General features: G+C 43.2%; 1 protein-coding gene across 9 annotated transcripts in view; it reads right to left on the bottom strand.

Moving 5' to 3' along the window:
* Positions 1 to 22,662: 22,662 nt before the first annotated feature.
* The window catches only part of LYPD6B (LY6/PLAUR domain containing 6B), a 58,650-nt gene continuing 55,565 nt past the window's right edge, over positions 22,663 to 25,747 (bottom strand). For all 9 annotated transcript variants that reach the window (XM_081009460.1, XM_081009459.1, XM_081009461.1 and 6 more), the window contains one exon: positions 22,663 to 24,594. In XM_081009460.1, coding sequence (XP_080865586.1) covers positions 24,430 to 24,594 — 165 coding nt within the window. In that variant the 3' untranslated portion in view covers positions 22,663 to 24,429. The remainder of the gene's footprint in view (positions 24,595 to 25,747) is intronic.

The raw sequence follows: 25,747 nt of genomic DNA, 5'->3' as shown, positions 1-25,747 counted from the left end.
CTCTTTGCTTCCACTTCAAAGGCTATCGGCAGAGCCAAGCAAATGTAATGTAATTGCGATGCACTTAAAGGTTCCAGAAGAAGAAATGACATTTCAACGTCCTTATTGTACAAAACATGAAGCAAGCATGCAGTGAACCTTCCATTAATCATCATCTAGCAAAGAGACCTCAGCTCATTAGTTATTTCTCTCTTTTTTAAATGGTCAGTCAACAAAAGAAACTACAAAAAAAACAAGGGAAGGTTAGATGCAGTCATTTAATACATCTAAGTTCATATGCGTAACTTATGGAACCTTCCTATCTATACCGCAGATGAGAAAACGATGTAAGAACTTCTGAGTGGTCCCTGCACTGTTTTTATATTTAGCTTCTGGTTTTAGTTACCGGTAGTTCATTTCCTTTCGTAAAAATATTTTTGCTTTCGGTACAGAAATAAATAGGAACCATGGAGTAACACTGAAATAACAGAACCTACATTTTTCTCCCCATCACTTACGTAAATTAAAATCAGTGGTGACTACTGGATGCATGCAGCCTCACCTGTATGAATTGAGGGCCCAAGGAAGCATTTTAGTATATTGGAATCTCAGGTGGCAAGAAATGTTCAGGTGTTGTTTGCATCCCACTTGGCAGTTAGTTAGCTGCTGGTAGGTTATTCTGGTCTCTGGTTTTGGATGGTGTTGCTAATTGTGTGCGACTTAATACTCTCTTTTAATGTGAATTTGTACTTTGTACTTGGAACCCATGCCCTGGGATCAGGGAGATGCAGGTTATCCATATTCTTAATTAATTAATTGATTAATTAATTAATAGGGGTATTCATTCATTCACTCACTCATATTAATGAATACATTGGTGCCTCGCAAGACGAAATTAATTCGTTCCGCGAGTTTTGTCGTCTTGCGATTTTTTTCGTCTTGCGAAGCACGGTGTCAGGAAAGTTTTGGAAAAGCTTCAAAAGTCACCAAAGTCTTTAAAAACCTCAAAAAAGGCTACCACACCGCGTGCTATGAGTTGCTCCTCGAAGTCAAGTCGCAACTGTATTAACGGTGTTAAGACAAAGGAAACAAACTTGCAAGACGTTTCCGTCTTGCAAAGCAAGCCCATAGGGAAAATCGTCTTGCGAAGCAGCTCAAAAAACAAAAAACCCTTTCGTTTTGAGAGTTTTTCGTCTTGCGAGGCATTCGTCTTGCGGGGCACCACTGTATGAGTACCTACCTACTCCCTAGGGATGGGCAAATTTGTCAATTTTTGTTTTCTTCTCAATTTCTCATTTCTGCAATCTTAAGGTCAGTTCTCCACATTTCCACATCAGCTTGCAAATTATTACTTTTTACAGTAGAAGTCCTTGTGAAAATGTGTGTTTTGTGCAATTTTCTCATAATAGCATGCAAGCTATGCATTTCCAGTACACTCCCCTCACACAGGAGAAACCAATCCCATAGAAGACTGGCTTTAGAGTTATTATTGTAAACCAGGGTTTCCCAAACTTGGGTCTTCAGCTGTTTTTGGACTACAATTCCCATCATCCCTGACCACTGTTCCTGCCAGCTAGGGATGATGGGAGTTGTAGTCCTAAAACAGCTGAAGACCCAAGTTTGGGAAACCTTGGTTTAAACATTTGGGGAACACAGGAAGGTGCCATACACTCAGTGGCAGCAGCTGTCCAGAGTTTCAGGAAGAGTTCTCTCTCAATTTGATGATGCCGGCGACCTTCTGCATGCAAGGCAGATGTTCTACCACAGAGCTATGGCCCTTGGGTATCCACAAACAAACCTGATCCATCAACCTGTTTGCACTTCTGCAGCTAAAACAGAGCTGTGGGCCTGGCAGCTAATGCACATTCCTATTTGCCAGCACATGATTAGGCCAGTACAGGATTTCATTGGGACCTTACAGCTCTGAAGGATCCATAAATCTGGAAAGGGATTGTGGATGAGGGTCCCTTGCTTTTTCATTGATTACCTCATCTCCATGATTAATGATGGGGTTTTTTTTACGAGAGATCTCATGGCTTCCCTAACTTCAGGCAATCTGTAATTTGACTATCTTTGGTCCTGGTGAAAATTATCCATGCGTGTTATATTCAAACAAAATGCACTTCCAATCGCAGAGCGGCAGACAAAGGTTAAAGATCAATTAAGGGAGCTCAAAGATAGCCCGCCTAAGGCTAGAAAAATTCCAAAGATGCTTCACTAGAATACAGGCATAATGATGGGTTTGAATATACCGATGGCAGACAGAAACACACAGACAGTCATGTTGCTCTCTGTGGAAGTTACAGTTTTTCAATTGCAATAAAACCGATTTAATACAAATCATGCTTAAGGTTGGAATCCTAAGCACATTTACTTGAAACATGTCTCAATAAAATCTATGAAACTTATTTCTGAATAAACTAGGTGACGGATTATAATTCTCATCTGTGATCTGCCCAAATGTTGAGATCATCTTCAGGGACCCTGTGCCAGGTAACTACACCTTTGGAGATAAGGCTGTTGGCAACTGGGGACAGAGCCTTCTTTGTAGTGGTGCCTCAGTCCTGAATTACCTTCCCAGAGAGAATAAAAAAAATCTTTCCAGTAGCACCCTAGAGACCAACTAACTTTTTTATTTTGTTTCGACTACAGCAGACCAACACGGCTACCTACCTGTAACTTCCCAGAGAGGTTCACCAGGCACAAAATATTACTCCTTTTCAGTACCAGGTGAATTTTAAAATTATTATTATCTGTTTTACAATACGTTGAATGCTGCTGACCTTTTCAGACTATGCTGCTGCCTTAACCATTGCCAAAAGGTAATACGACAATAATAAAACAATCTATTCCATAGTTGCCTGGCAGTGTTGGCTTGTTTATAGTAAAAAGGAGGCGGCTAAAATATTATAAATAAATAAAAGTCCTTTGTAGGAGTTGCTGCACAAAACTTTCTCGTTTCTGTCTGAAGTTTATGGGCTGGGTTCAGAGATCTCAATTAGGAATGTGTGTGCATGTATGAAGTACTATAGATATGCATTTTGAGGACATCAGCCCATTTCATAAGTGGGAAGGAGATATAGCTCAGTGATAACATAAATACTTTGCACATGATGGTCTCAGGTTCAATCTCTAATTGAGAAAAACCAGTCAAAAGGTGATAGACTTCTGACTGAAATCTAGGCGAGCCACTGCCATTCAGATAGGAGGATTCAGTGGATCTGCATTCTGAAGTGGATTAAAATGTGGACAGGAATATGATCCTATTTTGAATCTACACTCTAAAAAAAAAATCTAGAGCTGCCTTTTAAGCATTTTCCTTTCTTTTCTTTTACAGGTAACAGCCATTTGGAACTGCTAGAAAGCACTACAGGCCCATTGGGGCAGCCATTTTTCTTCTGTAAAATGTCCCTGGATGGGATAACAAGTGATCCTGCCTCATTTCTCCCTGGGTAATTCTGGCCCTGGGGATGTGGGTGGCACTGTGGTCTAAACCACAGAGCCTAGAACTTGCCAATCAGAAGGTCAGCGGTTCAAATCCCTGTGACGGGGTGAGCTCCCGTTGCTCAGTCCCTGCTCCTGCTAACCTAGCAGTTCGAAAGCACATCAAAGTGCAAGTAGATAAATAGGTACCGCTCCAGCGGGAAGGTAAACGGCATTTCCATGCACTGCTCTAGTTCGCCAGAAGCGGCTTAGTCATGCTGGCCACAGGACCCAGAAGCTGTCTGCAGACAAACGCCGGCTTCCTCAGCCAATAAAGCGAGATGAGCGCTGCAATCCCAGAGTCTTCAGCGGCTGGACTTAATGGTCAGGGGTCCCTTTACCTTTACCTTAATTGTGGCCCTATTTTCAGCCCAAGCAGAAGTAGTCATGCTTGTTAGCCCTCCAAGCTTCTATTATCTGCTTTAAAAAAAAAAAAAATCAAAGGTAGTCCTCGCATCACATTGTAAGCATATTTTTAAGAGTTTTCGGCACATTTTTTTAAAAAAGAAGGATCATAGAATAATGTAGAAACAGGATGGAATGGACTTAAAAAGGAAGTAAAATTGGCACATACTGAATTTAGAGTTATCAGCTTATTCCTACAATCATCTGACCTGGTATTGATCATCTGACCTGGTATAAGGTAGCTTCCTGTATTTAAAAAGTGATTGTGCCTGGAGAAGGGTGCAGATCAAGGAAGGCAAATCCCAGAGTTCCTTCATAGGCATGGCACTAATTGCCAGCTTCTTGTGTCCCATTAGACATCAGAACTGCCCTGGAGTTCAAATATCTTACCATGAAGTGTCTCTCCTTATTGTACACTGTCTGTCAAGTTTCGTTTCAAATTGGCCTTTAACCCTGCTGAAATGTAAAACCTTCCAAGACTGGATCCTGTGCTGCTTAAACAGTCTGAGCCATTACTTCATACCTCCCGATACTATAATTATCTTGTCATCGTCTTCAGTTGGGCATTGGCCTCCCAAAAGTTATTTCCTTCATAATACATATTTCTTGAATGTGCATCTCCTATGTCCTTCCCCCCCCAAAAAAACTACCTATCTTGTCTTTCTCACTGTGGTCCACCAGTTAGAAGGAATGGCATGTGTAGGAAGAATAATTGTTTTAAGCAACAGTAACGTCTTTCATATTCCATAGGGGCAACAAAACCCAGAATACTGCGAGATCATCAGCCACCATCCATTTGCTCATTTGTTTAACTTTGTCCTCACCTATAGGGCTGTAGGACAGCATCTTAAAAAGCAGAGACATCACCTTGCCGGCAAAGGTCCGTATTGTTAAAGCTATGGTTTTCCCAGTAGTGATGTATGGAAGTGAGAGCTGGACCATAAAGAAGGCTGATCGCCGAAGAATTGATGCTTTTGAATTCTGGTGCTGGAGGAGACTCTTGAGAGTCCCATGGACTGCAAGAAGATCAAACCCATCCATTCTTAAGGAAATCAGCCCTGAGTGCTCACTGGAAGGACAGATCGTGAAGCTGAGGCTCCAATACTTTGGCCACCTCATGAGAAGAGAAGACTCCCTGGAAAAGACCCTGATGTTGGGAAAGATGGAGGGCCCAAGGAGAAGGGGACGACAGAGGACGAGATGGTTGGACAGTGTTCTCGAAGCTACCAGCATGAGTTTGACCAAACTGCGGGAGGCAGTGGAAGACAGGAGTGCCTGGCATGCTCTGGTCCAGGGGGTCACGAAGAGTCGGACATGACTAAACAACAACAACAACAACAGCAGGGCTATAGCTCAGTGGGGGATGGTCTGCTTTGCATGCAGAATGTCCCAGGTTCAATCCTCAGCTTCTCCAGGTAGGGCTGGCAGAGTGTCTAAGGAACTGCTCCCAGTCAGTGTAGACAAGACTGAGCTAGATGGACCAATGGCCTGACTGGGCACAAGACAGCAGCTAGGGCCACATTCCCTCTGGGTAAATTGTCAACTGTTAGCTGCCTGAAGTCTCTTGGTGGTGGAACACCACCTCTGGAGTCCTCTCCCAAGTGAAGCTTGCCAGGTGCCTACTCAGTGTTTTTTTCTAGAAAAAGAAGTGCCAGAACTCACCATGAACGCCTCCCTTATTCTCTTATAATGGCAATGGTGCACCTCTGAGAGGTGCCAGTTCCAGTGAGTTCTGGGTGGGGAAAAGCCCTACTGACATTGTTACAGTGGTACTTCGGGTTACATACGCTTCAGGTTACAGACTCCGCTAACCCAGAAATAGTGCTTCAGGTTAAGAACTTTGCTTCAGGATGAGAACAGAAATCGTGCTCCGGCGGTGCGGCGGCAGCAGGAGGCCCCATTAGCTAAAGTGGTGCTTCAGGTTAAGAACAGTTTCAGGTTAAGTACGGACCTCTGGAACAAATTAAGTACTTAACCTGAGGTACCACTGTATATTGTTGGTTGAATACCACCCATAATCTCACATATTATTCTGCAGGTGCTCTTGTAGAGCAGAGTGAGAGGAGAGCAGTATTGAACACTGGGAGAAAAATGACTTAAGTGTATTTTGATGAAGTAATGACAGTGGCAGCCAGAGGAGAAGGTAGGAAAGACTTGGAACAGTATCATGAACTGCAAGATCATGCTTAGAAATGAAGAAGATGTAATATTTGTACATAGAAGTATAATAAAGTGGGACTGAGTCTCTATTAAACTAAAGTTTGGTTGCCCTGCTGGAACAGAGAGATGGTAAAACTGCTTGCGCTACATAATGACATGTATTTGTATATGCAAGAGTTAGAAGTCTGAGTTCTCTGTATGAATAAAAATTGGAAAAGTAAAACCAGTCCATAGAAAGCTTCTGAGGTTTATAACATAAATGGAAAAGTCATTTACAAGTTAAATTTGTTCTATCTGTCCAGCATATATTGGATATTTTGTGTGTGTGTGTGTGTGTGTGTGTATTTTTAAATGCCCAGTAAGGGATGGGCAATTTGAGCAATTACTACAGGAACGCTGTATGAGCCAGATGGCTGAAAATCATTTGCATTTTTACTGATGCACAGACAGTGTGAGACACATAATATCTGCAAGGAAAGTGGTGGATAAGCGACCAGGGGCTAAGTAGAAGCATTGTACTTTTGCAAATGCATGATTTATTTATTTTTTTTTATTTTTTTGCCATTTCCAGGAGGCAACCAAAGTCTTTCTCACAAAAGGCACAAACTAATTTCTTTGCCACATGCGCTCCATGACATCACACTGATTTTTCATGACACTACTTTAAATATTCATGCTTAAATGAGTGTGCTTTGAAATGCCAGGCCCTCTGTTTTATTGCAGGAAATGATGTCCCTCCTGCAGGCAAGTTCAAACTGGCGAGGAAAATGACTGACTGACGGATAGAAAGATAGAAGAATGGAAGAGAATGCTCCCAGGGAAGGCAATACATCTGTTGACAGGTGGAGGATAATGCATGGACACCAGCTCACTTCAAATGAAACACCCACTATACTGGTGGGGAATCTCCTTCAAATGAGAAATGGCGTTTCTGCTCCTGCATGGTTCTTTGGAAAGAAATGCAGCTCATTGGTGGAGCATCTGCCTTTGAATGCAGAAGGTCCCAAGTTCAACCCCTGACATCTCCAAGTAGGACCAGGAAAGACTTCCTGCCTGGAACCCATCAGTGTAGACCATGGGTAGGCAAACTAAGGCCCAGGGGCTGGATCCGGCCCAATTGCCTTCTAAATCCGGCCCACCGACGGTCTGGGAATCAGCGTGTTTTTACATGAGTAGAATGTGTCCTTTTATTTAAAATACATCTCTGGGTTATTTTTGGGGCATAGGAATTCATTCTTTTTTCTTCTTCAAAATATAGCCCGGCCCCCCACAAGGTCTGAGGGACAGTGGACCAGCCCCCTGCTGAAAAAGTTTGCTGACCCCTGGTGTAGACAGTACTGAGTGAGATTAAACAAAGGTCCCACTCAGTATAGGACAGCTTCCCGTGTGAATTGATTTTCCTATCTATTTTCTAAAAAGGAGTGCCACAGCCAAAATGTCACTAGCTGCAAAAGATATCTCAGAGCCAAACTAGATGCAATGTTAACCCCATAAATGCAATTAATGTGTGTATTTAAAAAGTTAATAGCAGCTGCAAGGAGGGAAGGAGTAGTGGCACCACAGCAGAAGGAGAAGGAGAATTTAACTCTCTCTCCACCCCTCCCCCACTGTGATCCTGATGAAAGTCATCTCCCTGAAGCTGGCTTCTACACTGGCATCAATGGAGGCTTCCCTTCCAGTGCAAACACCAGCTTCACTGAGATTATTTTCATTAGAACCACAGTAGGGAAGGAAAGGTTAAATTGTTACCCCTTTACCACTGCGATTGCACCAGCCCCGCTGCAAATACAATAAAATAAAAAAGAGCAAATTAATTGCATTCATTCTGGAGTGAGCCCAAGGACTGATGGGTCAAAGTTATCACAAAGGAGGCACTTCTCTATAGAAAAATAGCATATGTCCCACATGTAGATTATCACATGGCAATTGCATATGCTGACATACATCTTTACATAGGTACTGTCTAGCTAGGGTCACTACACAAAGTTGATGTCTGTGTGGCAGAACCACACACATTCAATGCCCCTTTTTAAAGAGTTCAAAGAATTCCACCTATTGGCTGCCACATGCCAAACCATTTTAGCTTTTATTGAAGAGTTGTGTGTGCGCACAGTTCCAGAGGGTCTGTAAGAACCCAAATGGATCAGGACAAGGAGGTACATGGCATTGGGAAGCTACAGGCAATCAAGACTTCACAGCATCTACAATATCATCATTGCAGGGTAACCTTTTTACAGATGGTTACTCAGGAAACTTTAATGAAGGTTATTGTGTGGCTTCTGTTGATTTCCATAAAAACCTCTTGGTGATTTTCATTGTTCACAGCAGTATTTAAAAAAAATAAAAAACAAGCAATGAACAAACAAAAGTAGGATGGCAAGTCATTTCTAAATTTGTTCAATCCCTACACATAAGTGCTTTTGTGCTGAAATGTTGTCAAGTCTGAAGTGGCTCTCAGAATAGAGCAGTTTATGATGGGCACCATGGAAAGTTTGCTTTCAACTCAGCAATTAAAAATGTTTATTCGCAACCCCATTGCCAAAAGGCACACGTTGGTTTTATCTCAAGCTCAGTCAAGATAATCTATTTCATCTGGCCCATCACTCCATGGGGCTACATAAGCCAGAAGAGCCAGGGGACAAGATGCTGGCTTGAAATCAGTGAGTCGTGAGCCACATGGAAGTCTCTAACCATCTGCTGCTGACAATTTTATTTTTAAAGACTTTCACATGACTTAGAATTATTTATTTTATTAAGTCACGTTTCTCTGGCCCAGAAGAATCACGCTGGATGCCTATTTTTCAGGTACTTACTTTTCCATCAGCCAAACAGTATTTTTTTCAGTTTTATAGCTAATGTGCTTTTCAGCATAAGTGAGGCTGTGAAATGCTAGCAAAGCAATGAACAGCAAAGCATGTCTTGCAAGAGGAGGATGGGGACAAGAGCCCCCTCCAGAGACCCTTTTTATTGTAGATTCATGACCATTTGTGCTCCCCATGTCACTGCGGTTGTTTGTAGGCAATCCCACTTTCAATGCATACTTGTTTGCATCTGCAAAAGTTTCGGCACAGACATACTGCTTCATTTCTGTGTCTCTCCCAGTAACTTCCTGCTGAAATCATGTCTTTTTCCATACCACAAATATTCCAGATGTTTCGCCTTGGTTCTGTTGCTCCATGGTGCAAAGAGCACCCCTGTAGATGACAATAAGGCCATGACAATGGAGAAGCATATCAGAACCACTAATAAATTGGAATGATGTGTAAATGGTCCACCACTAACATTGCAATGGCAGCAAAAGAAGACACACCAGTCCGGAGGGACCCACTGTGTTTTGGGAACCTATGAGGCAACAACATGAGGAAAGAGTAATACTGAACACTCCTGTAATATTGGCACTCCTGGCTAGTTGGCTGATTGCCACCCGAAAAGGAATGTTCCCGTTAGGATGTGAAGATCCACAGCAAGAAAAATGTCTCCTGTGTAATGCACATACTTTCAACCTGAACGCTTTGCTTTTATTGATGAGTGGCATTGAAACGCTTGTTCTGGTAGAGTTGCTTTAATTTGGATAAAGCATTAGGATTTGTTACTCTCCAAGGCTGTCTGGAGAACAAAATTCATTACCAATGCATTCCTGAAGAAGAGCTTCATTCAATTCAGAGCATAAATCGCCTGCTGAAGATTTGGCATGCCTTTCATTATTTCCATGGCAGTATTTTTGCACTTTGCCTTCACTACTTGGCCATCTTTAGCCCTAATATGAAGAAGTCTGTAGATGTGTCAGATAGCAAAGACAGAAAACTGGCTCCTACTCTGTGCCTGATGAAATCATTTGTCCTGTAAAAGACAAAAATGGATGACCTTACTGAAATCCAGACCTGGGCCTCCTACAGCTAGGCAGTGCTGAAAGATGGTTTGTGTCTTTTCCAGATAGTGGGGACATGGTGAAGCAGAGGAAGTAAAGAAAGGTTATAAATACTGGTGTACAATGAAGTGTAGAAAATATATTACCAATTAAGGGGTATGTTTATAGATGTTGGTACTTCTCTCTTTAACAATCTATGTAAGACCATACCCCCATTAATAAATGCTACTATCCCACAAACAAAGCAGCCCTATTGGCTGAAGTCATGTGGGAAAAATATCATATTGGCTGCAGTCATGTGGGACTGCATACGGGCCAATAGGACAATGCAACAACTAGCCATGAACACAGCGGGTGTCACAATTTATTACCAGGCTTTGATTGTGTCAATTATAGCCAGGAGGCATTGTGGTGGCCCCATAAATGTATCTATCCAAGCCAGTCAAGTTACATGTATTACATTTTTTCTTTCTAGCCAAGTCATAAACAGAGCCTCCATGCCCCTTCCTCTTTAAGATCCAGAAAGCAATGGACGGCACCATAGGAACATTTTCTTTCAAAAGCCAGAGGCAAAATCTAACACAATCCTCCACTTCAGGTAAAGTTTCATCTTAGAATTGAAAACGCCACCCTGTTTTTAAAATTATATTGCAGAAGCAGCAACTTTTTGATATATCGTTCTTAAGGCCTTGTGGAATACAGTGGTTTTCTTGTGGTGTTAAAATAATTAGAGGGTAAAATATCTCAAAGTAGTTATGGGTGTGTACAATCTACATACCTGCAGAATTCTGCTTTCTTCCATCTTTTTTCTCTAATGACACATGTGCCAGGCTCTGAATCTAATGTGTGTGTTTGCTTTTCTTGCTGGACTTGTTGATCCAGCTATGTTTTCACCTCAGAACTTTTTGTTTTAAAGGCAATCTTTCTTTCTCTTACAATGTTGCAAGGAGTGTGTGTGTGTGTGTGTGTGTGTGTGTGTGTGTGTGTGTGATTGCCACAAGGGCCAATCAATCAGCACTCTCCATTGGCAGCTTGTGCGGGAAACAGGAAGAACTTGAGTTCGATTCTGACTTGCAAGAAACGGCCAAGTAGAGAAGGCAAAGTGCAGAAAGACTGCCACGGAAATAATGAAAGACGTGCAAAATCTGCAGCATGCAATTTATGTTCTAAACTTAGTGAGGCTTTTCTTCAGGAATGCATTGATGATTAATTTTGTTCTCTAGACAGCTTTGGAGAATAAAAATCCAAATGTTTTATCCCAATTAAAGTAACTCCTGCAGAACAAGTATTTCAAAGCCGCTCATCAATAAAAGCAAAGCTTTCAGGTTGAAGCTCTGCATATTACACATGGGACATTTTTCTTGCAGTGTATCATCACATCCTAAAGGTGTGCTCCTTTCCCACCAGCTAGCTAAGTTCTAATCCAGAATACTCCATTCCATTCCCCTTTACCAGTTGTCCATTCTTTCTTTTCCACCTGACATTTCAAAACTCTCCATTCTGAAGGAAATCAGCCCTGAGTGCTCACTGGAAGGACAGATCCTGAAGCTGAGACTCCAGTACTTTGGCACATGAGCAGAGAAGACTCCCTGGAAAAGACCCTGATGTTGGGAAAGATGGAGGGCACAAGGAGAAGGGGACAACAGAGGATGAGATGGTTGGACAGTGTTCTCGAAGCTACCAGCATGAATTTGACTAAACTGCGGGAGGCAATGGAAGACAGAAGTGCCTGATGTGCTCTGGTCCATGGGGTCACGAAGAGTCGGACATGACTAAACACTAAACAACAACAACAGCTGCATCTTCAGACTTCACTGAATGTTGCCCCCATGGCATGGTTTCCAATGCATTCAATGAAAATGACCATCACTCTGAATTATTGAAGGTCAAGGACTGTTGAGAATCTGAGTGCTAACTTTGTTTCAAAACTTAGTTCCTTTTTAAGTTCACAGACAAAGTGGGTTACTCATGCTTTATTACCGGCACAAGGAGAGGTTCAGTTGATGCTGGCTGCTGACAGAGTTTCATGGACCATTTTTTCCACACAATAGAAACCATCCCAGGAGACAAATGCTCATTAGTAGAATACATTTTGGATGAGAAATATTTTTATGAACTTGAGCTTCTGCCAATGTGAACTCATTAACCAAGTGCAAAAATATTCCTTCTTTTGCCAAATTACAGTAGCTGTGTATGGCATAGCCAAAACTAATTATGATAAACTTTCTGCTTTCAAGAGTCTAGGAATGACCTCTTGTTCTGCTTCATAGACATCTTTGGAAATTACCACCACTTCCATTACTGGTTTATGATCGAGTTAGACAGGGCAAACTTCCTATTTATGACACGTCAGCAGGCATTCTGGAGCTTTAAAGCCACACAGAGTTATAAAACAATATTCCACAATCCCGAGTTTGGCAGTGTTTATTTATTTAAAATAAATACACTGCAAATGCATGTGCATTGTTTATCTGTATCAAAATTACTACCAGCAGGGATATTTTTTAAAAACCAAACTCTTAAAACATTTTCATTACCATCACTAAAGACCTGAAGGCAAAATTACAAGCTCAACATTCACAAGACAAACATAGGAAACCATCTTACAGTGACTTAGACCATCCAACTCAGTACTGTCAACACTGACCTGCCCCATCCCTCCAGGATATCCGATCCTACCTAGAGATGCCAGGAATGGAAGCAAGGACCTTCTGCATGCCAAGAAGTTGCTCTATGACTGGATAATGACCCTTCCCCTTATTTTGCTTCCTGAAACAAAGGGCAAGATGGTGGTTCTCCTCACATTCCTTATTCAGGAGGAGCCATCTAGCTGGTAATCAAATCCAGTTCAACACTGCTAATGGAATAGCATGCTCACTCACAGGTTACTTCAGGGGACATGGATGGACCCAGCTCTGTCCTCTAACTGAGGAGAATGGCCGGGGGGGGGGAGAGAAAAGGCTGGAGGCTGCTATCACTGCCTCCACACCATCAATCTGCTGCCTCAGGTGACTGCCTCACTCTGCCTGCAGGGCCCTGAACGTTGTGAAATCAGAGGCCAGGCTTCATACAACGTGTTTGTACATGCACTGGGACTTTTAAAGGTCTCCATTCTTCCTGCAGTCTTTTCTACTAAACACACACAAACATAAATGTCAGGGGACCTTTGTAAGAAACATTCTGCATGGAGGTCAGCAGCTGGAAAGGAAAGTTGTTCTTCCCCATCCTGTGTTTATGCACACATCTTTAAGTCATGCAGGGGGCTCACTTTCATGTGTCCACACTGATCACGCTATATGAATAAAACAACCTAAAAATTAAAACCATGAAATCAAGGGGTTGGATCCAATGGCTGGGTCCAACAAACATCAGGTGCTTGCTTCTCTTTTTGAAAGAGGAGTTCAGATCATGGAGATCTCTCCACGGAAGCCTCTTGTTCCTGAAACAGAAGCTGAATCTGTACATGGAATGGACTCCTTTGGATTTAGCCTTTGGTGTCTTTGTTTTTGTAAGCTAAGGTTACTTGTCAATAGCCCCCCCCCCCCATTTTTTAAAATGTATTTCTTTCTAATCAATTTCAGAAATGGAAACATTTTGGACTGCATCCAAAGTTTTACACCTCCTTTTCACACTGTCCTTTTCTTACAAGGCAGAAGGGCACAAGCATATTTTGTCTGGGAATAAGGGAGAGATGATATGGCAATGCACTGCAGCAACATTTCAAATTGATGAATGCTTTTTTCATTGATTATATCCATAAACAGTGCTAATAATATTTGCCCTCTGTAGAGGATGGATGTCAGGCTTCATCTGGCATTAGGAGGCACTGTTCGTAAGGAATATATATATATCTCAGTGGTGACGTGCCTTGTTGCCTTTTCGTCGTCGTTAATAGTGCCATAGCTTCTCTCTTTTCCTCTGCACACATTAATCGGAAGATTTCCTGTGGCTTTATAGCTGGACTTCCTTCTGAATTTAAAATGCCTCTGAAATGCACAAAGGGATCTCTAATTATCTATATCGCAGTGTCCAATCTGAGAATCAAAGGGCATGGGGCAAGCTTTTGAGAAAAGGCTATTATATTTTCTGGCACTTAATTTAACATAGTGTAAAAATAGCCTGAATAAAACATTTTAGTGGAAGAGACTAAAGCGATTGATGAGGATAATGATGAACTCATTGAAACTACAGTGACACTTAGCCTGATGCCACTAACGCAGCCTCATGCATAATTCTTTTTGGAAATTTTATAGTACGGGAAATGGCATCTCACATGCCGACATTGAAATAATTTCCATTGAGGCCAATAGAAATAAAGCCTACAGATGCCTGGAGGGAGGAAGCAGGCTGATAAAGAATTAATACACCCTTTATGTAAAGCAGTATTGGTTTTGTCCTCTATTTTCACATGCATGGATGGTTTTCATTGCAGCGATAACCCAACAAATCCAACTGGATTACTTCAGAAGTCTCATATTATTACTATACATTCAAACAATAAGGGCTTTTTCAAATCTGATGCAAAGCAAAAAATATACCAATGTAGAGGTGCTCCTGGAATTAAAATCAGTACAGTGGTACCTCGGGTTACATATGCTTCAGGTTACAGACTCCGCTAACCCAGAAATATTACCTCGGGTTAAGAACTTTGCTTCAGGATGAGAACAGAAATCGTGCGGCAGCGGCAGCAGGAGGCCCCATTAGCTAAAGTGGTGCTTCAGGTTAAGAACAGACCTCCAGAACGAATTAAGTACTTAACCTGAGGTACCACTGTATGTGTATATGAATGCATTTATGGACACAAATGCTGATCCCAGAAATCGGTAGAACAAGCAGATTCATTAACAAGCCTGATTTAAAGGGTACACGATACTAGCATTAATGCTTTAATACTTACTAGCACAAAGAGCAATGTACAATAATGCATGGGGTGCTTTTGCCACACACAGGTGGATGGGAATTATTTCTAACTTGCTCCTTCTCCTCCAGGGCTCCTGGTACACACATTCTCTGTTACCTGAGACATTGAAATCCTCTCCTTGACCTCCCCGTTCCTCTGCCTTGGCTGACCATTTCCTTGCTTCCTAGTGAGTAGGCCCCAGTTCATAAGCAGATCATTGAGGCCTCCTGGTGTCGTGATAGAAGAAGCTGACTACCCAGTATTTCCACGGCAGAGATGCTACTCAGTGTTACAGCACATGCTTTGCAAGATACCTTGGCCTCTCAAGATAGGGCTGAGAAACCTCCCATCTGAAACCCTGGTGTTGTAGTCTCCTTGCTGAGCAACAGCGTGCAGAGCTCAGTGGAGTGGGAGGCCAGCTAACCAGAGGTGTACTTGCTGCCTGGAGGCAGAGTCAGCTTCCGAAGTCAGAACCAATCCTAGGGTTGGGCAAACAGCCATCCGCATGGTCAGATGGTCCGGAAATCCGATGATCAGGAGTTCAAGGGTCAAGCTGAGCAGGAAGCAGCAAGGTAAAGCCAGGAACTACAAGCATTACTACCTGATTGCTGCTGGAAGCCCTGCTTAAAAAGGCTAAAGCCAGCTGGTTCTCATCAGTGCCTTCTCCTCTGTCTCCTTGAAAGCTGATCAGCTGCAGGTGGAGTCAGTCCAGCTTCTCCCCCTTCAGGCTGCTGTTCAGCAGGTGCAGCTGACACCGAGAAAGCCACCACCTGTCAGTGTAGCGAGAGCACTGAGCCAGGTGGACTAATGGCATGTGTTCCTTTGCTCCTTCTGTGCTTAACTTTTCCAGCTTTTTTCATCCCTCTTCTCCCTCATTTCTATATCTGGGGGCCCTGGCAAAGAGGGATTGTCCTTCAGGTCTTAGTATACATTCATTCTCTCTCTCCTGGATCTTCAGAACTTTGAGGGAGTAACTACAAATTTCGTAAGACAGGGTTGATTCCTATCATTCCAGCCAATGTTCAGGAATGATCGGAATCAAGGAGCCAGTGGTTAGTAACTCCTGATTTAGTGCACTACAATCTGCTCACGCCAAGGTGACAACTGTACTGTTTCAGTGACTGGACATCAATAGCAGCTGCAGGTATGTATTACTGAGTGTAAGACGACAGTGGAGCACAGCTGGGCACCCCATCCCTGTTCGTTCTTTAAACAAATAAAAGTGTGATCCCATAGATCATGCAATGGCCTTGCCTTAAGGCTGCTGGGTGGCAGCTTCAAATCTAGTGTATGAGAGCTGATGTTGTTTTTTTACCTCTTAAGTAGATCAGAAAATAGAACAGGTTTTTCTTAAGTCACTTTTTATAAAAGATGAAATAACTTCACACTCTCAAATTCTGTGATTCTTCCATATGATTTTTAAAAACCTCACATCCCTTTTAAGCCCTGTCCCTGTTATATCTTCCTCGCCGTCAAATTCAGATGTCGAAAAGAGCCGGGAATGTGTTTCACATTCCGTAAATCATGTCCGTGTTCAGTCTCAGATGTGCATTAACACTTTATGCCAAGCCCATAAATTTCCATTCCGAGAACTCCCACACCGCATGAAGTCATCTCCAATGACCTTTGAAGCAGCCTCCAGCTGATAGCAAACCTCAAGATCAAACCTTCAGTGAAAACATTTGCAAAGCCCGAGCACTTGTAAAAGCTAATAGCTTACTCCTTGTCGTGGAGATACTGCCTTTCGATGTCTTTCAACTGTCCAGGTTTGTTTACATTGCGCCATCCTATCTCCTTAACCTTTGCTATAGACAGTCTTCAGCTTCTGGGCATGTTCCACAGCTGCAGATGTGCTATGAATGAATCACAAAGCAAAACATGTGATTGTTCTCTCTGGCTTTTACATAGCACAGTGGCAAAGAGATGGAAGTCTCATCCTCACCATGCAGTCCAGTCATGGCTTTCCCCAAAGAATCTTGGGAAATGTTGTTTACACCTCACAGAGCTACAGTTCCCAGTACCCTCAACAAACTACGATTCCCAGGATTCTTAAGGGAGAGCTAAGTATGGATGTTACCTGAGCTATGATTCAACAAATCCTATTAATCTTACCTCTGCTATTAATAGGCAAGATGTTCCATCTATGCAGAGGTAGTATGAGGAGGAAAACTGAATGCTCCAGACTGAGTCTTAGACCAGAAGATGTACTCCCTTGAAGGACTATGTCCATGGTTTGGAAGTTCTCAGGGATTTGACCCTGAGTCTCCCAGTCCTAGCCTGACACTGTTAACTGCTACCCCACACTAGTTGGGAATTCAATACTACATATAATTCAATATTGCTTCTTTTTACTCACACTGAAGGCTACAGTTATGTTGTCACTTTAGAACTGCATTACCATCTTCTCTCTTCTGTTTATGGTGGAACAAAACTACAGGGTGGTGATCTGAAATACCAGCGATAAGAACAAAAAAGAGCTGTGCAATGAAAAACAAAGGAACACTGCGCTGCGACCTTTTAAACCACATCCTGAAATGACACCGGCTATATCCTTTGCACAAATATATCCCAACCCTCACAGCACTGAGGAGCTTCCCAAAAAACTTTCACTTGCTGGTTTAAACTGGGAGTTTTTCACACACACAAAATCACTTCCTGTTGATACTTAAGTTTGAAGCAAACAAGCTAGTTCAATGTGGGAAATAGAGCATACCTTAATATAAGGGTTAGCAGACAACATACCATAGTCCATCAGGGGCAAATGGACTAACTTCTAGTCAAACCATCATCTTATTATTTACCATCATTGCTGGGTCATAAACAGAAGAGAGAAATCCTTTTTCTTCTTCTTTTTTTGGGAAATAATTGGGGGGGGGTTAAAAACTGTGTTAAAAAAATAGTTGTCAGGGTTTTTTTTAAGGTTTTGTCAAGTAACAACTTTTATGGCTAAAAAGTAAATATTGTCATTGAAGAAAAATTACCACTGTGGGAGAAAAATATACAATTTCAGACAAACCAAAAACCTGTGCAAAGCATTATGCAAGCCCTGCATAACAGACCTAGAAGGTATGGGGATAGCTCAGTTGGTAGTGCAACAGACTCTTAATCTCAGGGTTATGGGTTCAAGCCCCATGTTGGGCAAGAGATTCCTGAATTGCAGAGGGTTCGACTAATGACCCTTGTGTTCCCTTCCAACTCTACAATTCTGTGATTCTAAGAAGGCTTTGGCTCAACTGTCCACCAGCTGATGGCCAGTAGAGTCAAAGGCATCTTTTTGCAGGCACTGGCTGTGCGAGTTCCCCAGAACTCTTGCAGCCAATCCAGCAGGCAGATTTCTGCTCTTCCAGCTGATGGAAGTAAAGCCCAAGTCTGTTTTCCCTTGCCAATACACCAGTGGGAATGCAGTTTAAGGCTCCCAATGATACATTGGTGGCTGTGGCTGTACCTGCTGCTCACCGGAAGTCATGTAAGATGTCAGACGTTGGGCTTATGGGCGTGGTTTGTGGAAAACAGCTTTACAGGCCAAATTTGAAACCCAAGTTTGGTCCCCAGGCTAGGGATATCCCTTCTGTGCTCTAGAACAAATTATCAAAGTAGCCCCCCACAGCTTGGGATAAAAGGTTGCCTCTCCATACATATCTGCACTATTTTTGTATGTGCATGTTTTACTTCAAATCTTGAAAACTGTTACCTGCCACTACTGGCAGATTTACAGTTATGCACAAAGGCTTATGGAAGCAACGTCTTTAAAAACACACACACACACACACACACACATTCCCCCACCCCGAAAAAAATTTCAGATCTTTGGTGCGCTCTTCTTTTTAAATTGCTGGAAATATTTGTGGCTTACCGTATTTTTCGTTCTATAGGACGCACCGGTCCATAGGACGCACCTCGTTTTTTGGGGGGGGAAATGAATAAAAAAAATTATTCCCCCCCCCGCGGCTGCCGCCCCAAGCCTCGCGTGCTTCGGGCTGCAGGCTACCGCCCCAAGCCTCGCGCGCTCGGCGGGACCTCCCACCTGGCGCGCGAGGCTTGCAGACACTCGCCGGAAGCACGGGGAGCCCTCCGGAGGGCTCCCCGTGCTTCGGGCGACAGACTGCCGCCCCAAGCCTTGCGCGCTCGGCGGGACCTCCTGCCGGGCGCGCAAGGCTTGCAGACACTCGCCCGAAGCAAGGGGAGCCCTCCGGAGGGCTCCCCGTGCTTCGGGCGACAAGCTGCAGCCCCAAGCCTTGCGCGCTGGGCGGGACCTCCTGCCGGGCGCGCAAGGCTTGCAGACACTCGCCCGAAGCAAGGGGAGCCCTCCGGAGGGCTCCCCGTGCTTCGGGCGACAAGCTGCAGCCCCAAGCCTTGCGCGCTCGGCGGGACCTCCTGCCGGGCGCGCAAGGCTTGCAGACACTCGCCCGAAGCACGGGGAGCCCTCCGGAGGGCTCCCCGTGCTTCGGGCGACAGGCTGCCGCCCCAAGCCTTGCGCGCTGGGCGGGACCTCCTGCCAGGCGCGCAAGGCTTGCAGACACTCGCCCGAAGCATGGGGAGCCCTCCGGAGGGCTCCCCGTGCTTCGGGCGACAGGCTGCTGCCCCAAGCCTCGCGCGCTCGGCGGGACCTCCTGCCGGGCGCGCAAGGCTTGCGGACACTCGCCGGGGCTGCAGGCTGCTGCCTGCAAGCCTTGTGAGCCCGCGGGAACTCCCACCGGGCTTGCAAGGCTTGCGGATAGCTTCCTGAAGCCTGGAGAGCGAGAGGGGTCGGTGCGCACCGATGCCTCTCGCTCTCCAGGCTTCAGCGAAAGCCTGCATTCGCTCCATAGGACGCACACACATTTCCCCTTCATTTTTGGAGGGGAAAAAGTGCGTCCTATGGAGCGAAAAATACGGTACATTTTTGGCAAATGTCTCTCCTGTATTTAATTATATCCCCCCAAATCTTTCCCCTTCATTAAGCTCCCTTTTCACCTTTAAGTGCTGCATTTAGCCACAAAAAAGGGGGTGGCGTCCTACACAATGCCTTTACTAATCTGTTATATCAATCTCATCACACTTATCTGGCTTCGGGGTATTAAAGCTCACTCCCCGACCCCAATGAATATCATCCAAATCTTTGTCTTCTTAATCTCCTTAAGGGTTCAATTATGCTGCTCCTCGCAACATGGGGTGATGAGGAGGAGTGGCACAGGTGGGGATGGAGGCTGCACGTCTTAAAAAAAAAGAACCCTAATCCTTTCAAAGGTGCTGGAGAAGCATAAAGAGAGGCACAGTGAGTGTGTGCTTCCTCAAAGAGCATGCATATGAAATACATGGGTGCCCTTGTGTTTCTTGCACTTCTTTCTTGGCCAACGATGTTGTTGTTTAGTTGTTTAGTCGTGTCCGACTCTTTGTGACCCCATGGACCAGAGCACGCCAGGCACTCCTGTCTTCCACTGCCTCCTGCAGTTTGGTCAAACTCATGCTGGCAGCTTCGAGAACACCATCCAACCATCTCATCCTCTGTCGTCCCCTTCTCCTTGTGCCCTCAATCTTTCCCAACATCAGAGTCTTTTCCAGGTCTCTGGAGTCTTCTCTTCTCATGAGGTGGCCAAAGTATTGGAGCCTCAGCTTTACGATCTGTCCTTCCAGTGAGCACTCAGGGCTGATTTCCTTCAGAATGGATAGGTTTGATCTTCTTGCAATCTATGGGACTGTCAAGAGTCTCCTCCAGCACCATAATTCAAAAGCATCAATTCTTTCGTGATCAGCCTTCTTTATGGTCCAGCTCTCACTTCCATACATCACTACTGGGAAAACCATAGCTTTAACCATATGGACCTTTGTTGGCAAGATGGCCAATGATACAGGAAGTCAAATACCAGGGCAATATAGAGTGCTTGTGTATGCCTGGCTGTGCAATTATTTATGGAACACTTTGTTTTGGATGTTTGTATGCGATGCCAATAAAAGGTTTGATGACAATGATTTATGGGACACCAATGGACAAGAATTAATGATGCCAAAACAGATGTGCTACACACTTTTCCTAAATGCAGTCCATTTTTCCTTCCTTGAGTTCTACACACCCCCCCCCATGAAGACTATTTGCATGAGGAAACGGCTCCACCAGTGCAGTTTCCCCACTCAAAACTAGCTTTCTGGAGTCTTAATTTAACTGAAGCTGCATTTACATGCACATGCAAATCAGGACAACTTCCTCTACCTCCCATAAATTGGTCTTAAAACTTGCATGTGGATGTGCCTGGCGCAAAGAAAGAACGAAGGCTGCCTCAAGTTGTAGCCAACATTTCTCACAAACACCTTCGTCATCTCTTCTCCCTAGGCAGCAGTCTTCAATTTCAGTCACTATATGAATTGAGAACCTGTGCAAAACATTCCCAGCAGTGAAGTCACAATTTATAGAACTATGATACCCAAAATAAAATACGATGAGTTAGTACAGGAATCTGTATTTGCTGCATTCCAGTCTCTCACTTTGCTGCGCCTCTCATATAAGAACCTGCCTTCCCAATCATTCATTCTGCCCAGCAATTTCTGCTCACAATGCAGTGGTATCAAAGCAACATTGCAATCTGAGATCCTTTAAGTCACGGGTGGGAAACCTTTGGCTTCCCAGATGTTGTTGGGCTGCAAGTCCCATCAGATCCAACCAGCACTGCCAATGGTAAGGGATGATGGGAGCTGGAGTTCAACAAAATCTAGAGAGCCACCGTTTCCCATCCCTGCTCTAAGCAGAAATGCTGGGGATTAAACTAGAACCTTTTACATGCAAAGTGCATGCTTGGCCACTGAGCTCTGTGCTCATGGCTTGTTTCTAGCTGTGGTGTGCATTTGATCTGAATATCTGCTCCTACTAAACATAGGGTATTTCTCGTTTTAATGGAAGCTCAGCATAAGGTTTATCCTCATTTGTGTCGGAAACTCTAGAAAGTTCACACTCTAGAATTTGTGAATTTTCACTCATTAACCGAAGTATCCTAAATGCAATTTAACCCATTATTTCTTCCAAAGTGACACAGTACAATACTCTTAAATAAAGCACCTATTAAATGCCATCTAGCTATTGCTTTGTGATGCCATTTACAACTTGCAAAATTTCAAATTTCAGCCCTTTGTGTGTCTCACACACGCATGCATAGTAACCAAAAAAGCTTTTAATAAAATAGTACCACACATTAATCCTGTTCCCAGATGATCTTGGCTTCTCTCCAAAAGACTAGCCATCGCCCATATTGGGCAGTGACCTTTTCTTTACAGCGTAAACAAAATCAAACCATTACCTTGTCTACAAGTAACAAGAAGAAACATTTTTTAAAAACAAAGGACATTTTTTTTGCAAACAAATGTCACAAAAATCAGGACCCTCCCCCCCCCCAAAAAAAACCCCAACAACTAATGAGCAATGCTCATGGAAGAATTCAGGTTTGAGTGACGCATAATTCAGAAGAGGCTGATCTTCTTACTTTCATGCAATTCAAATTTAGTTAAATAAAATTATAGCCTGAGCATGCAAAACCTTGGTTCAAAAGCAGAATGATTTAAGACACCCATGAGCATGGTAAAACAGAGCAATAATTAAGAAGAGTTCTGCAGTTTAAACTGCAGATGTTACCCTCTGTAAAAAAGACTATAATAGTAAAAAAATAATATTACGTTTCCTAGGCAACTGTTTTATCTAGACATGATCCTTCCAAGTTGCAGTATTTTGTCATCATATGTACAATACATTTAATGCCCGGGGGTGTGGGGTGTGATCCAGCTCCTCCCTGAGAACAGCAAGGTATACATGCAGGCCTGCACATCTGTGCAGTTTTTGGTACATGGGAGGGAAGAATCCCCTTGTACATGCAAAGATCTCCACGTGCAAAAGAATTCATTCAGAGAAGGACCAAATCATGTCTTTATTTTTCTCATCCTCACAACAACCCTGTGAGGTAGGATGCATTTGTTATGTAGGGAAAGGATGTTCCCACAAACTGACCTGCCTGCAAGTCAGTACCTGAGCAGGGATTTGAAGGCTGGATTCCTAACTGCAACATTTCATCTACCTATAGATATTGGATGGCCACTAAGAACACATTCAAAATCCACAGGGTGACTGAATAAAGCCACCCCCTCCAAAAGGAGGAGGGGGAGGAACCATGAAGGCAAATTTTACAAGAGGAAACTATTGTGCACTGATGAGGAATGACCTACAGGACCTCGGGGTTTTGTTTGGTTTCCACTGTATAATATTGCTAATTATTTTCTGTAAGGTCATGATGAACAAGATCCAGACAAGGTACACACATTGAAAACAATTGGGGGTGGGGGGAAAGAGCACAATAGGTTTTGCTAAGCTACAAAATTTCAGGTGTATTAAACGCTTTCTCACGAGCTGTATAGGTTTCCAAGTAATTCATATGCTGTTTGTAATGCTAATGGATACTGGTGGCCTCCATCCAGTGTGGGTTCATTGGCCACATGCAAACTGTTTCCGGGCATACACTAGAGTTTCCCCTTTGTCTTCTTCTTGACTATTGTGCTGAACTTGTGGCAGGATCTAAACTAAAGGCTTTAGGTGCTTTCTTCTGGGCTGTGAAGGGGTCCAGAATTTCCACACACTGCCTTAGACTCAGGCACCTGTCCCCACCCAAAAAACACCCCACTTTATACTTGGGTTTAATTCGGGCATCATGGTGAAAGACACTTATCCATGACAGAAAAGTAGAGATGCCATTGGTTGTAATTAGTTAGCAAACTATAATTAGAAATAGGCTTGCAAAACCAAGGTTTGTGCTGACTATGATATCTGAATTTCCAAACCATAGTTGCAAGAAGAAACCTAGTAAACTGAGTCAGACCTTGGTCCATCTAGCTCAATAACTGTCTACACTGATCAGCAACTGCTCTCTGAGATTTAGGACAAGAGTCTTTTCCAGCCTCACGCAGAGACGTTTGTATTGAGCACTGATACCTATCCGTAATTACATAGATTCCCCCATGAATTTTCCACAGTTTATTATTGAAGAACTGATGTAGCAAGAGAAAAACCATGTAATTCACATTTTATTGCTGTGGTATGGCTTGATGTCCCAATAAATAGGATGTTTTAGCAGATGCCATACTGTTTCATCCGTTTTAAAGACTTATCTTCATCAAATTGACTATTTATTCTTAAAAACGATATTAGGGGGAGAAATAGACATGAGGGTTCAATGCTTAACCTCCATATCAGAGGGGGAAAAGAACAATTCCTTATTAAGATAATATGCAAAATGTACAAATTCTCCTATCAACCAGAAACTCTTCAACTGACTAGAATTCCAGTAACTAGCCAAGTCAATACAACATTTGGTCACCGTGTCTGGTCTTTTTAATACTTTGAACAAGCATCTGCTGGTGTCTTCACCGTAAAAGCAGCACTCTTCAAAAACAACAGAACACAGCACCATTCTATATTTTTTCTTTGTTTAGTAGATGTCAGAGAATTCTTCTTCTTTGTTACCATCTCATGTGGGTGCCATTGCCCTTCTAAGAGAATGAGGGAGGCATGCAAGGTGAGTTCTGGCACCTCTTTTTCTAGAAAAGTAGCACTGGTCACCATCTGAGAGACGTCTTCATACAGCTCCAAGTGACAAATTAAGTCTGCTTGACAGAAAGAGTCATGTCACAAAACAAAAATGGCGGTGACTGAAACCAGCAACAGGATACTAGCAGCCTGTCGGCTGCTGCCCGACATCCTCCGAGCATGGACAACTGCAAATACCGCATTAGTATGATTTGTTGGTATGTCTACATTGCAGATCATCCCTTCACAGCAAGAGATGCATTCCTGTAAGTTTTAAAAGACAACATATGATTTTTTTATTTAATTAATCAATGAATTACATCTGCAAAAAGTTGCAAGTGAAGAAAAATAAGCATTCTGAAGGAGCATTTTTTGTTTTGCTATAGTAGGCTCCACTTAAGAAAGGGCATTCCATCAATACACCATGGCAGAGGGATGCCTCTTTTATGGTGGTACCTGGCATCTGTGGGTTGGTGTTTTGTTTCACAAGTACCTGCATTACAAATAAGCAAGTGATCTGTTTCCCGATTTATTTGATAACAATTAAAGTTGCTTCCACACCAAGTTCCTTACACTTAACTGGAAAGGAAGTTCCACAGAGCAGTAATATGGCACTATGTTATCCAAATGTACTGTACTGTACCTGTGTCAAGGAGGCAGAAAGGAACCCACTGCTCTTGAACAGAACAGGAGCTAAATGGCAGTTCATTATTATCCGTCAATCGAACTGAAAGCGGAGAAACAGCAGCCACAATGTTTCTACAGTAGTAAAAGTTGCAATTCTCAGCAATGCTTCGCCTGTCTACATTGCATTTGTGTTGTGCAGCAAGAAATAGAAAACAAATGCCACAAATTGAGCCCGGCGGGGAGAGATGGGGATTCCTGGGATATAACAATTTGGCAATGGCAGTGTCTGGATCCTCTGTAAGGAATGAGTGAATGAACGACAGTAATTCCTGAGAAAAGAGCTAATTACAGTGGAAGCAACCTAAATGTCACAGCCTCATATGGCAGCACTTTCTTTACCATAATTGATTAACGGAAACTTGACATTTTTATGTAACTGTTAAATGCATAATAAAGGGCTGAATCCCTGCTAAATGTGTGCTTTTAAACGGAAGGTTAATAATTTGTGTAATGCTCTTGACATGCGATGTGCAACCTAGAAGAATGCACACTTGCAGATTCCCATTGCCAGCAACAGAATGGTAAACCATGTGAGTGCAAAGGAAACATCCTTCATCTGTGGCCAGCATTGTTGAATGTTCTGGCTTCCCCCTGCTTCATAATTATCGTGGTTTTTCTCCTCTACATCAGCTCTGTGAGAATAATGCCCATTGTCCCCATTTTATGGTTGTGAGACTGAGATTCAGCCTGAATGAGATGCCAAAAGCACCCAGTGAGTTCTGTAACTGAG

Source organism: Podarcis pityusensis (assembly GCF_964106645.2).
Source record: "Podarcis pityusensis genome assembly, chromosome: 1".
NCBI lineage: Eukaryota > Metazoa > Chordata > Lepidosauria > Squamata > Lacertidae > Podarcis > Podarcis pityusensis.
This window is presented reverse-complemented; position numbering and strand designations above follow the sequence as displayed.